This window comes from Acomys russatus, chromosome 21, assembly GCF_903995435.1.
Source record: "Acomys russatus chromosome 21, mAcoRus1.1, whole genome shotgun sequence".
In the NCBI taxonomy this organism is placed as follows: domain Eukaryota; kingdom Metazoa; phylum Chordata; class Mammalia; order Rodentia; family Muridae; genus Acomys; species Acomys russatus.
In genome coordinates this window covers 48,898,688-48,913,382 of record NC_067157.1, presented here as the reverse complement: position 1 = coordinate 48,913,382, position 14,695 = coordinate 48,898,688, and the positions used below count along the sequence as shown (strand labels likewise).

General features: G+C 46.7%; 1 protein-coding gene across 1 annotated transcript in view; it reads right to left on the bottom strand.

The window, feature by feature from the left end:
• The window catches only part of Tiam2 (TIAM Rac1 associated GEF 2), a 106,372-nt gene that overhangs the window by 59,496 nt on the left and 32,181 nt on the right, over positions 1 to 14,695 (bottom strand). Inside the window, exons 8-12 of the mRNA XM_051164103.1 lie at positions 13,116 to 13,274; positions 11,472 to 11,576; positions 10,997 to 11,075; positions 8,152 to 8,244; positions 6,364 to 6,627 (exon numbers count right to left, since the gene is read on the bottom strand). Of these exons, the coding sequence (XP_051020060.1) occupies positions 6,364 to 6,627; positions 8,152 to 8,244; positions 10,997 to 11,075; positions 11,472 to 11,576; positions 13,116 to 13,274 (700 nt within the window). The remainder of the gene's footprint in view (positions 1 to 6,363; positions 6,628 to 8,151; positions 8,245 to 10,996; positions 11,076 to 11,471; positions 11,577 to 13,115; positions 13,275 to 14,695) is intronic.

Below are 14,695 nucleotides of genomic sequence, written 5' to 3'. Positions count from 1 at the left end.
CCTGGACTCACTCTGTAGACCAGGCTGGCCTCGAACTCACAGCGATCCACCTGCCTCTGCCTCCCGAGTGCTGGGATTAAAGGCATGTGCCACCACCGACCGGCCCTACAGGCCAATCTTATGGGAGCCCTTTTCTCAGTTGTGCTTCTGTCTTCTCAGAAGACCTAGCTTGTGTTGAGTTGACAGGAAAAAAGGAGCTAGGATGCCACTGTCCTACTTCCTCCCCACTCTTCCCCGCCCCACCCCCACCCTCGAGCCCTGGCCATCTTCTCTTCCTTCCCATTTCTTACAGTATGTTTACCTGCACTCTGTTCCCATGGGCTGAGACACAGCCAAACTCCCTGTGGGTGAGGAGGATTTTTCATCATCTCAGCTTGCTGTTTTTATTTCCACTGCTCCTCCAGAGAGCACTGTCACTCAACAGACACTCGCGACTGTTAAGTAAATACACGAAGGAACAGGGCGGGGGGGGGGGGGAATGAAGAAGGGACAATGAGTAAGGGAATGGCAGCGAGCACCTGTAATTCCAGCACTGGGGGGGGGGGGGGGGGGGGGAACAGACGGATCTCAAGTCCAAAGCCAGCCTAGACTACACATCAAATCATCCTGAAGATGCTGGTTTCTCAGCAGGGCCTCGGGGTGCTTTGTACCTCTACTGTGGTAGGAAGTCACAAGCCCAAAGTAAAGCTCCTGAATTCAGGATTAAGCACAGAAGTTCATGCCCCCAACATCAAGGCTTAGACAAGAAACCCTCTGAGCCAAAGTATTTACACCCGCGGACATGAACTCAGGCAGTAAGCAGAGCCACGGCTCCCTCCTCAGCTATGAGTATGATCCTCTGCACTTCAAATAAGCCCTTGGGGTGTATGGCGGGCACGTGTATCTTGTATATCCAATTATGTAAACACTGGGTGGCTAATACTTACATGCCTGGTGATAAACTGATGCTAAAATAAAAGGCCGTTAGTTTCCTTCTGTTCCTTCTGTTGAGAGGTCAGAAGAGTGTGACAGCCAGTGTCACAATACAGCCGTTCATGGGGTCAGCCATCATTTTAAACGGTGAGGTGTCTGTGGGAATGACTGAGTTCCACAGTGGCAGACTGTGAATGTTCCCACATCCACCCTCGCCACAGAATCACAAAGGTAGGCCCTGTTTGTTAAACTTCATATTTCTGCCATTAAACTCAGGGTTTGTCCTAAGAGAGAGGGGCACTTTTCTTCCATCATGTAGCTACAGTAAGTTGGTAAGCAAACTCCCTTTATTCTTGGTGAGCCCAAGCAACCTATATGGCTTGTTGTTGTTGTATTTTGTCTGCTGATTGGTACCTTCTTCGGAGTGAAGAGATGTTTGTTTGTTCAAGTTACCCCACCCAACCCAAGAAAAGTCATTCAACAAACACCCTGGAAATAAATAAAACGGATGGCAAAGGACAATAAATCAATGGATTACTGTCCCTTCCTATGAAGTGGAGATGCTTTGACACTCAGAGGCCAGATCAGATCCGGGACGGTAAGCAGCTGGTGGTAATGCACACACAGCAGGAGAGATGTGGGAGAGGCCAGTGTAGAAGGTCTGCCAGTTTCTTTAGTAAAACCCAGTCTTGTATCAGTTCGCTGAACATCAGATACAAATACACTGCCCGGTCCACGTAAAATCTCCAAGAGTCACCTGTTGGCTGTGCTGCTCTCGAGAGACCCTGAGCGCATGCGCACAGATGCCATGTTCCACCTCCTGTACTCACGAGCCATAGATCTAGGAAGCCTGGTTTTGGCCTTAAGGAGAAAGCATGGTGCTGGTTCCCACCAGGCCTGTCTTTGTCCTTGTTCCTCCTGGTTGGTTCGCGACCTGAAGCTGAGTCCTCTCCCAGAGATCATTCTGTTCTCTGAAAGAACTGGCATCTTCAGCCAGGTGTGGTGGTGCACGCCTTTAAGCCCAGCACTCCGGACGCAGAGGCAGGCGGATTCATGTGAGTTCGAGGTCAGCCTGGTCTACAAAGCAAGTCCAGGCAAGGCTTCACAGAGAAACCCTGTCTCGAAAAACCAAAAAACAAAACAAAACAAAAAAACCCAACAACAGCAAACCTGGCATCTTCAAACTGTCAGTCAGTAATAGCAACTTTACATAGAAACATTGCTCCCAGAATTCAATGCTGTGGGTGTGACACAACGGAGCACTTGGGAGGCAGAGGCAGGCAGACCTCTGGGAGTTCAAGGCCAACCTGGTCTATACAGTGAGCTCCAGGATAGCCAGAGCTAGTAATGAGACCCAGTCACAAAAACAAATGAACAAACAGAACAAATGAACATCTGGGAGACTTCTGATGGCTTAAGACTTTCCACCACCCAGATACCAACTCAAAACATTCAGAAGTGAGGCGAAGGCTACACAAACACCTCTGGCCACAGCTGCTTTCTGTATCTGTGAAGCACTAGGTGGGTGTACGTCCAAGGATCAGGAACACTGGTCTCTGCCTTACTACTAAAGGCACCTCTGGCCCTCACAAGGCTGTAGTTAACAGCTGTTGGTACGGAGAAAACATTAATGCCACGGGGAGTCTAGTGTTTACATTAAAATTTTGTTCACAAACTCTGTGCCCAGGAGAGATGTTCCAAAAAGCTGCTGAGATGGCTCAAAAGCCAGCAAACACTAGGGAAGGGAAATTGATGCATAAATCACAAAGGCAGCTTTAACAGGATCCCAGCACAAACAGTTTGGGTACACCCAACTCCTTCAATGGTGGCCTTGTTGGGTCAAAAATAACACTGGCCTCTTTGGGAAATTCCAATGATAAAGTTCATTCTCTCAGTTAGAAAGTCTTTACTAGTATTTCCGCTTGAGTCAAATTTAGCCTGTGGACATTTCCTCTTGCTGGCATGGGTAACTTTACAGAAATGCAAACGTGTCAAGCAGAAATCAAACAGCCATTCATTTCTTTGGCGTCAAAGGCACTCCACTCTAACACTGTGGTCCTGTGGCTTCTGCTGTGGCACCAGAGTCAGGAGAGTAAAGTGACAGCTGGGAGTCGTCTTCTCAGCCTCCCTCTATGTGTGTCTTTGGCAGGGGCAGAGGGACAAGCAAGGGGTGCTAGCAATTATCAGCTGCATCCATTTTAAAGGATGATGGGGGCAGAGAGGGTGTCTGAAGGATAGACACCACCCAAGATGACAGCTGTATTTGACAAGAACGTGACACATCATGTCACTGGATCCTCAGAACCTTGGCTCAGGAGGGCTGCGGAAGGACCAAGCCCACTATTCACAGGAGGCCTTCCTCCTGTGGACCAGAGACCAAGTAGCTCAGCCACAGGCCTGCTCCTGACTGACTGCAGGAGACACCATCACACCAGAACCCAGGAGAGCCTGTCTTCTTCACACCAGGAGACGAGTCTGAGACTCATTTTACCAAACATCCTAGTTATCAAGGGACCTCAAATACGAGTAATGCCTCCTCTAGAACAGCAACCCACAAAGCCTCCCGGGTTCTTTGTGTCCCACCTCAGCCCCCTGCTTCAACCACACTTCTTTCACTTAAAGAGAGAAAGATTTCTGTTATGGTTGAGAGCAAATCCAGAGACCCAAGTAGATGTCTGAATGTGCAACCGAAACTAGAAGTAGAGCAGAGCCAGGCGCAGACTTTCTCAGGGCCTTCCCCCCTCCACACTAGGCAGAAAGGCATCTGCATCCATTCCCTGAGCTGGTCAAATGCTGGCATCAGGTTATTGTGTAATTCAAATGCTGATTTCTGTACGTGCCCCCCCCACCCCCCACATCTGGTTGCAAGCCTTGTTCTGAGAATATGCTGTCTCAGTGTTATTAAAAAAAAAAACAAAAAACAAAACTCTGCTCCTCAACTGTCCCGTTGTACGCCAATAAAGCAAAAGCAACTTACAGCCAATCTCTGAGTGAAGAGGGATGGACTTCCTGCCAGGTAGGGGAGGAGGAGTTGGACAAGGAAGAGGAAGAGGGGATTCACTAGGGGATTTCAACCAGGGCACTCAGCCACAGGCCGAGGTGCAGCAGAGATGAAGAAGATTCAGCTGGAGCAAAGAAAGAACTAAAAAGTAAGTCACTTGGGGATTGTGGCAAAGATGGAGTCAGGATAACACAGAGGGTCTAAGAACAGACTTAAGCCGCTTGAGATTGTGTTGTAAAGCCTTGTAAACAAATAGAAAGGAGACTCAATTATTTGTGTGATAGCCCGATTAAGAGAGAAACTATGAGAAACAAACACAGTTACACAAAAAATAACATTCAACAGTCAAATACACCCCAACAACTACATGCAGCTTTCTCCTTGCTCCACATGGGATCTGTCCAATTTCCCCTTTTTAAAAGGCCGGTCTTATCCTGCTGGGAAACCCTGCAGCTAAGGTTGAAGTCTGACATTACCAGGAACCCCTGAATTTGGTGCAAAAATGATGGACACCCTTTGTCCTCTTCTCTCCCTGAAGGGATCCAGGATCCCACACCCTCTACCTGAGGAATGTCAGGTAGACCTTAGGGAAATTACAGGCCAACTCCTTTTCTCTCAGTAAAGCCTGTTCAGCAAGCACCTAGGATTCCCACCTATATAAATAAGGCATCTAGGTACCCTACCCCCTCAGCCAATGACTTTTGAGCACCCTGGATCATCCCACCCCCTCCCCAAAGTTCTATATATAACCCTTACCCTGGAATAAAGCTGACCTGCCTCTTCGAAGCTAATCTCAGGAGTTCGTTTCTGCCATGCCCTCCAAGTCCCTGTCCACACCCCCTCTGGCCACCATCTCTGGGGTTGGGTTAAGGGGTGAGGAGGGGAGACAGGGAGAGGCCCCAGATGGCCATATTTTTCTTCAGAAACATCACTAGGTGGCGAGCCAGGCTTTGTGAGATGGACTCAGCGCCTTCCTTACCTCTCTTCCTTCTGGCAGTGTTCATGGGTAAGACACGTGTGAGTAAACACACTAAGGGCAGCCCAAAGTTGTATCAAAATCCCTTCTCCAAAGTTATTTAAGTGTTTGTATACATTTTAATTGTGTAATGGGACAACGGACTGCTTCTATTTCCCAGTAAGAGTAAAGGAAAGTAACTTCTGTTGTTGTTGTTGCTTATTTTGGAGCAGGGTCTTACTATGTGTCCCACTCTGACCTGGAACTCAGTGCTCTTGTCTCAGCCTTCTCAGCATTAGGTTCCAGGAGGTGAGAGACAGTGTGCCTGGCGTTTAAACAGTCTTCAAATAAAGCTGGGACTGACAGGGCTGGATCACCGACTCAGAACTCTTGCCATACAACGGACACACAACACTCAGGTTTACAACAGCAGCCTAGACTGCTGCTCCCAGTATCACCGACCATTAATCAGCTCCATCAGAATTTCTGTTTCATGATGCCAACGGTCAACCTCATGATATTTTGAATGGGAAGCGAGTCCCAGGAGAGGACGAGAAACCACCAGATACCTCACTGAACCACAACTCTTACAATCTGATGCTCAATCCCAGACAATCTGGTAAGTCTGCCTTATCATTGAATCCATCCATCCTAACAGCATTCATTCCTGGCCAGCACACAGAGACTTCTATTGCAAACCCATTAGCAATGCAGGAACGCGTGGAACAAAATATATAGCTCATGTGATCCCAGGATCAAGATCCACCCTCTGCTCCCCCGGGAAGCCAAACCTGGACTCTCCATGGCGACAGAGGGACATGACAGGCACTCAGCTAGGGGCTGGGATTCAAAATAGAACAGTCAAGGGAGGTGGAAAGAGTAAGTTTGGAAAGCCCGCCTTCACGTGGGTCCTCAGACAGACATGTCACTTGTAAGGAAGACGACTGCGCTCTTCAGTTACAGACTTTCAGAATGTTCTGAAATTAGTCCATGAATGACATTCAAAGTTTGCTGTTTCTTAAGAGACCAGTTCCCCTGGCAGCCAAAAAGAAAAAACAAAAAAAAAAAAAAACTGTACCTTGTTAGGACCCAAACAGAACACCTTAGGCTCCACTGACTCAAAACAAAAATCTTCCAAACCTGGAATATATGCAGGCTCATGCCTGCACTCAATTACAGGCAATTACAGGCCCTGACAACACTGAACACTGTGAAGGGCTTTGGAAGAGCCTGCGGCTTTAAAGACTACTTTGTGACACCCACCCACCCCCACCCCAAAAGTAGTTATTTTCCATTTTTCTAAAGGTTCGCTAGTTGCTAAAATGCATGGACTCTTGATAAATCTATGCCAGATGTCATCAGTGTTCTTGCCCTAACTAACTGAAGACACCGTCTTTGAGTAGCCGCTTATACAGTCTGGCCTCGCAATCAAAGTTCAGCCTAAGAATTGAGGCCAGCACCATCAGCAGGACAGACATGGAACACACAGCCTCACCACTTGTGGAGGTTTTTCTTAAGTTATCCAGGAATTCTTCCAGCAGTTGGGACTGGTTGGGAGATGGCGGCAGACCTTTCTGGTCCCTGGAAAACAGGTCACTGTCTGACCAGGAAGCACACAGGGTTGTTCTCATGTCCACTGGCCGGGAGACCAGAGTGAGGCCAACACTCTTCTCAGAGAACAGGGCCTCCATCTGCGTAATGTCAAGGTCAGACACGGCTTCCCCATTTAAGCTCATGATTTCGTTGCCTTTTCTCAGCCCTGAGAACCAGGAAGGGGGAAAAAAGGAAGAAAGGGGGGAAGATATTATAGAGATGTATTTTAAGATGAAAGCAGGCTGTAAACGTCGGCCACCCACCAGGTGGAAAATGGAGCATTGTGCAGAAGTTTGAGCTAAAGCCCAGCTCCAAGCTGGTGTTAGCTAAGTTGTTTTAAATGAGACACAGTTTGGGGAACTGCTTACCAACTGTTTTCTCTGGGCCTCTCTGCTTCGCACATTCTCTCCCTCCCTCTATCTGGACATCAGTATGACCACTCTCTTCACACTCACATCTGTATGACCACTCTCTTCACACTCACATCTGTATGAACACTCTCTTCACACTCACATCTGTATGAACACTCTCTTCACACTCACATCTGTATGAACACTCTCTTCACACTCACATCTGTATGAACACTCTCTTCACACTCACATCTGTATGAACACTCTCTTCACACACACATCTGTATGAACACTCTCTTCACACTCACATCTGTATGAACACTCTCTTCACACTCACATCTGTATGAACACTCTCTTCACACTCACATCTGTATGAACACTCTCTTCACACTCACATCTGTATGAACACTCTCTTCACACTCACATCTGTATGAACACTCTCTTCACACTCACATCTGTATGAACACTCTCTTCACACTCACATCTGTATGAACACTCTCTTCACACTCACATCTGTATGAACACTCTCTTCACACTCACATCTGTGTGAACACTCTCTTCACACACACATCTGTATGAACACTCTCTTCACACTCACATCTGTATGAACACTCTCTTCACACTCACATCTGTATGAACACTCTCTTCACACTCACATCTGTATGAACATTCTCTTCACACTCACATCTGTATGAACACTCTCTTCACACTCACATCTGTATGAACACTCTCTTCACACTCACATCTGTATGAACACTCTCTTCACATTCACATCTGTATGAGCATTCTCTTTACACACATATCTGTGTGAACTCTCTTCACACACATACACACACATCTGTATGAATACTTTCTTCACATACACATCTGCATAAATATTCTCTTCACACACACATCTGTATGAATATCCTCTTTACACACACATCTGTATGAACACTCTCTTCACACATATACATACACATCTGTATGAATACTTTCTTCACATACACATCTGTGTAAATATTCTCTTCACACACACACATCTGTACGAATATCCTCTTTACACACACATCTGTATGAACACTCTATACACATACACACATCTGTATAAATACTCTCTTTACACACACAGCTGTATGAACACTCTATACATATACACACATCTGTATAAATACTCTCTTTACACACAATGCGTATATATTAGTATATACACATGCACACATATACATACATACATATGTGTATTTTCAAGTAAATTCTTTCTAAAAAGCTTCAGGAGAAACCATCATCAGACAAAACTGCTATCAACCTCATGAGGCAGAGCATCCCACAGTTAGAAACTCAGACAGCACCACACAGACCTCCTCCGTATGCCAGGCTGTCGGGGAGAACATCGCTTATAAATATCCGGCTGAGATGCTGGTGCTCGTCCACCTGAGCTGTGACTGCAAACCCTGGGGGGAGAAAACAAAGAGCAAGTGTGACTTCATCTTCCTTTGTCTCCCCAGCCCAGTCAGGGGGTATATCCGAGAACATTCATTCTTGTGATTGCAGCATGCTGAGAAAGTAAGTGCTGACTATTTTGAAAGTGCTATTCTTTAGCAAGAGTCAGGGGAAAGAGGAACCCGCCAGACTGGAGGGTTTAGACACAAGAGTGTGCAACATTACTCAACAGTTGCAACTGCACACACACACAGCGGCACATTCATAGCAGCCAGCCGCTGGGAACAGCCCAGCCGACGAATGAAGAGATTAAGGACAAACTGAATGTGGTGTGCACAGACAGTAGAACACGACTCAACCTTAATAAGAAAATTCTGGCATATCCTGTAATGGGACGAACCCTGACGACATTAATGTTAAGTGAAATAAGCTGGGCACAAAAAGACAAATATTGAAGGGCTCCCAAATTCATAAGGGCAGAGGGTATAATGTGTGTTTGTCAAGAGATGGGAAAGCAGAGTAGAGAGCCAGTGTCCTATGGAGACAAAGCCCCAGTTTTGCCAAATGCAAGAGATCCTGAAAGTGATGGTCAGGATGACTCACTTTGTTGCCACAGATTAACAGTGCAGGTAACCTACCTTACATTACTTCTAGATCACTACAGTTAAAAATGATTTTTTTTTTTTTAAGTTAAGACTTAAAAGACTTACTGAAGCAGAGAGGGGTGTTTTAAGAAGGTTAAAGCCAGGGCTGACTCAGCAGTTAAGAGCACTGGCTGCTCTTCCAGAGGCCCTGAGTTCAATTCCCAGCAACCACATGGTGGTTCATAACCATCTATAATGAAATCTGATGTCCTCTTCTGGCACACAGAACACTGTATATGTAATGAATAAATCTTTTTTTAAAAAAATGGTAAAGCCTGCTGTTGGGCAATGGCTGGGCAGACCAGTGTGTGCTGTATAAGCATAAAAATCAGAGTTCGAATCCCCAAACCCCACATAAAAAGCCAGATGCATAGCACAAGCACCAGTATACCAGCAATCCTATAGGAGATCGAGACTGACTAAAGCCTAGAAGCTTGTGTGTCAGTTACCCTGGCCCGTGCTGTGGGGGGGAAAAAAAACAAAAACAAACAAACAAACAAAAAAACAAAAAAAAAACAATGAGGAAATCCAGCCTCAAAAGAATATACTCGAGGGATACAGCCAAGATTGTCCATAGTCATCCACATGTGAGCCATACCATTACACACCCAAATTCACACAGAGAAATGTATAAATACACACACACACACACACACACACACACATATGCACATATACACAGAAATGGGTCCAGTGCTTTGTATAGGTATGATATGCAAAACCCAGTACACACCCTGCATAGAGCTCATGTTCCCCTCACGCACTGCCATGGTGCAGGCTGTCCTTCCACAGCCAGGCTCCCCAACCACGGCAAAAGACTCTATGCCTAATTGATTCACTCCGTTGGGAAGAAGACACAGGCATGGCGGCCATGGGAGCAGAGCAAAGGCCAAGGGGGAGTAGACAAAAGGTGAAGAGGGTTTCCAAACAAAACCAACACCAACCTACATTGAGCATTGTGGTTCCCACTTAATCTTAACATTTGAGAGGCTGAGGCAGGAGGACCACTACAAGCTTTGAGGATATCTTGGGATCTCAGGCCAGTCTGGACTACAAAGTGAGACCCTGTCTTAAACTAAACCAGCAAGTGAACCATATAATTAAGAACAGGGTCTGTCTAAAGAATGAAAATTTAACATATTACAGCTTTAGCATATTACCAACTTGAGTCCCACTCAGCCCTGTGTATTGTTTTTAAGCTCATCCCTTTACCTCCATCACCTCCTCCCATTAGAGGAAGATACTATAGACCCCGAGACTATCTTATATATCCTTGCTTCTCTAGCGTCTCTCATGGTCCCTTGGGAAATAGCTAGTGTATAAAAGGCCCATATTGGATGGAGTTATTTTAAAGTAAATATCTGCGTTGTGACCTTATTTTTAACATGACGAAAACGGCCTTTCTGTGGAAGCAGTCCTAACCTTTACCTCATTACTGACTTCCCATGGGAAAGGCAATAAAAGTCTGAAGTGCACTTTTGAGACATGAGCAAAGACTACAAAGAATTTGCTGAGTTTCAATAAAGACCAAGAAAAATAAGAGTTAAACACCAATGCTGATGCTTAATTGTTACACACAACTCAGAGGGGGACAAAGCAAGCAGAGCAGGCTTGTCCCAGTAAGACTGTCCATGTGTTCTTGAAGGGCAGGTAAGATTTCTATCCTGGGAGAAAGGAGAGCATTCCAGGTTGGTAAGACTCTAGACATGAAAAAGAAGCCTCATGGGGCTGGAGAGGTGGCTCAGTGGTCAAGAACACTTGCTATTCTTCCAGAGGACGCCCTCTTCTGGCCTCCTCAGACACTGCACCCATGTGGCACATATACATACATTCAAATCTCAATCAACAAATGGATCTAAAGCCCCCTGTCTGGCTCCTGGGTGAACCAGCTCAGAGTAGCACCAGGCACAGTTAATTCATTGTGTTAGCGCTACCAATAGCATGTCACATTCCTTACCAACTTTTATATTATTTTCTGTGATTGCCTTGCCACCTCTCCCAACACCAATACATCCTGCAAAACTAAATAAATAATAATGAAAGAGAATGGGGGGTGGGTGGCGCGAAGGGCAAATGAGCATCGGGCTCCTGGGATTGGGAGAGGGCTTCTGGCACTCACCAAAGTCAGTCATGTCTCCAGTCTTGGTTAGCTGCACATGATACACATTGAGTGGAAAAACTTCAATTTCATCATAAGCCTAAGAAAGGTAAAAGCAACAGAATCAGGGGCTTTGCGAAATTATGTTGACATACTCTTTCACAGAAAAACTACCATACTATTTATGTGAGGACTGTTTATAAATCAAATGCCAAACTTGAACAGTTCTCCCCCCCCCCCAAATTACAGTCTTCAAAATTAAGAGGCCTAGGGGAAAAGCTGAGCTGGCAAAGGGATCGCTTAGCCCGCTCCTGCCGTGGCACCGATTGGGTGAGGTGGCACACATTTCTGGTGCAAACACTAGGGGTATGGAGGCAGGAGGATCAGAATCTCAAGGGCATCCTTGGCTACACAGAGTTTGAGACCAGCCTGGGCTATGTGAGGCTGGGCATAGATGTGGTTGGACAGTCCCTCTCGACCTCCAGCGTCCACTTGCCTGCTCTTGCATGTATTCATACGGTGCGGGCACACACCACTCGACCCTTTCATCGACCGCCTTTCGAAGCTGAAGACCGTAGTGAGTGGGCTCCAACTTTCTCATCTGCAAAGAAAATGGCTGGTTACCCTGAGTCTGACTGCTCTGTCCTAACATCAACAGCGTCCAGGGGAGGCTCCTGACTGGCCACTACCAAAATCTCGAAGAACAGCTGCATATAATTTGCTCAGTCTAGAACTATGGGGGGAAAACTCAAATTTAAATGTGCAAACAAGAGAAAGAAGGGGCAAAATTCATCGTTAAGGCTTCCTCTAAATGCTGTCATGGCAAAGCATAAGGTTCACCACTCATAAGCTAAGGAGTCGCGCTTCGTCACACAGCCTGTCTCCCGTCAGACACCTAGCTCTCGTCCACGTCCACGCGCCAGTCACCAACTTTAAGTTGTTTCTTACTACGAAAGTAAAGAGATTTGTAAAAACTGTGGTTTGTGGATAAGTTCTACAGAATTCAGAGTTTCATACTTCAAAGTATTTTAACAGGAAAATGTTTAAGTTCAGATATATTCTTATGATATACTCACCCTGCATGCATTTGTGTGCATGTGTGCATGTGTGCATGTGTGCATCTGTGTGTGTGTAGTACACATGCATTCACTTCCTCCTTCTCTTTCCCTCACTTGCATCTTTTCTTTCTTCCCCATGCTTTCAACAGAAAAGCATTTAGAGTCTAGGCCTGTGCTCCAAACAGGATCAGCTGACCTCCTGCCTCTGACATCTTTAACGCTCAGGAAAAAAACTTGTCACTGTAGCAGCTTTTATCACCTGTACAGATCAACATCGAGATTTTTCTGAATAAAAGGCTTACATGCTGGGGGGCAGGGGGGTGCATAGGGGACATGATAAGTCCGTAAAGATAATGACATGCACAAATGTAGGGGACACCAAAGCTTCCAGGCCAAGTACGAAAGACAGTTAAAAACACTCTCCTTGTCCTCCACAAACAAGCCTTGTCACCACTTATGAATTCCAGTGCACTCAAATCCCTCAGCTCCACTCTGCCACCTGGTGGCAGAGCTGCCGCCGCCGAATAGACTAGTCCTGTAGGCTTCCTCTTCAGACTGGGACTAAAGTCCAGTTGGAGGAATGAAGAACCATAACTCATAGCTGTGTCCACGATGCAACCGTGAGTGGCGATGGGTAACGCCAAGCCACTTCATGTCTAAGTGAAGTGTACAGCAAGGGATGTCACAATGGAAGCCTGAGGTCACTCTTCTGAAGGGTGGAGCGTTAACAGATTAACTAGAAGACGTTAATATGCCGGGCATGGTGGTGCACGCCTTTAATCCTGGAACTCTAGGAGGCAGAGGCAGATGGATCGCTGTGAGTTCAAGGCCAGCCTGGTCTACAAAGTGAGTCCAGGGCAGCCAGGGCTACACAGAAACCCTGTCTCAGAAAGAAGGAGGAGGAGGAAGAGGAGGAGGAGGAGGAGGAGGAGGAGGAGGAGGAAAGAGATGGAAAAGAAAATGATAATATGCTCCCCTATGTACAAAGTTGGGCCTTTAAAACCCCACAGCACCCGAAGGCGGAGGAGTGTAGCATTAATGGCCCCCTCTCTATTCAGAACTATGTATCTGAAGTCCGTCACCTTGCACGCCAAAGCCAGAACATCTTCCACCCTGTGCTCTGGCTTGATGACCACGGTAACTCCCTCTTGATCTTGGAAGTGGACGTAAGTCTGAACTTCCCACGTGTTGTCTCGGAGCGCACTGTCCACTGTGGAGCCATAGAGATGCAGGTCGTGGACCTGCATGAGGTGAGAAAACAGAGACAGGTCAGAGAAGCAAAAACAGAAACTGTGTGTGCGTTTGGGGGGTGGGGGTTTCCTTGATGTAAGCCGTTGTTACTATATGCTTTGTGCACACTGGACACTGGCCTCTCATGACACTCTGGGGGGCCAATCTGCCAGCCTTTGGCTCCTTAGTCTCTCCACACAGATGAAGTTGAAGGCCAGAAAGGGGGTGGAGGTGGGGGGCGTGGAAGAATCCAAACAGCTCAGCCTCACTGCTATAGAGTCCTGATGGCGAAGGGCCCCTAGGAAATGTACATCTCATCCTTAGCCCCTTTCCAGCTCTCCATAAAGCGTGATTCTCCTTTCTCCCATTTAAGCTTTGAAAGCTTAACTTCTAGTAAAGAGGACATCTTCTCTCTGTCTTTCCAGTACGTTGGACACAGCCCCTCTGTCAGGAGATCATCTCCAAATGTACCCTATTCAGGAGCTTTGCCCAAAATGCTTTTCTAAATCTCACCACTGCAGCCAATCACTTCATGTTAGTCTACTCCAACCAACAACCAGCGTGGCAACTATGTACTCAGCAACTGGCACATTTCCTCAAGCTGGACACTTGTAGGAACACTACGGGGAGGCAAACCCCGATGCTGCTACTTAACTAGACAATAGTGGCCCGGGGGCAGGGGGGTCCGGGGGGACATTTAATTTTGGCGGATGTGTTGGTGTATGCCTGTATTCCCAGCAGAGACTGGGAGACGTCTGAATTTGAGGGCAGATCTCAGTTTGAGCCTCATTTACAAAGTGAGTTCCAGGCTTGCCAGGGTGACATAATGAGATCCTATCTCCAAACACACAAACAAAATTCAATTTGCTAAGCCTCAGGTTACCACTTAGCATACGAAAGCACTGTTCCTATTACTCAAATATATTAATTAACAAGAGAAACAAGCCTTCATGAGCAAAGGCACCCACATACATGAAGATGTCTTACAGGCTGGAAAGCAGGGCGTGTAGACTTTCACATTACTGCTTACAGCTCAAACCTCAAAGCAAGCACACTGGCTGAACGTAGTGTGATAGAGACACTCCAAAGCCCAGGCCAGGGAAGAGAAGGGGAAAGATTCATCTTTTGGTGCCGTCTCTTTAGAAATGTGATGCTCAGCTCTGAAGCAGCAGGACTGGCTCCGCCCTGCAGCTGTCAACATCGGCGGTGGCACATTTACCTAGAAAGATGTTTGCAGCCAGGACAAGGAGAAAAGAGACAGGGGCAGATCCCTCCAGCTTGAGATGCCAGGCAGGCTCTGAGATACCCTCTGCTGAGGGGTCTGTCATGTGAGTAAGGGCTTTCTCAGGCTCATTTCTCCCAGGTACTTCCCTCAGTTGGGCAGTGGTTCCACCCAGGTGCCAAGTAAGAGCAGGTGCCAGCCTAATTAAAC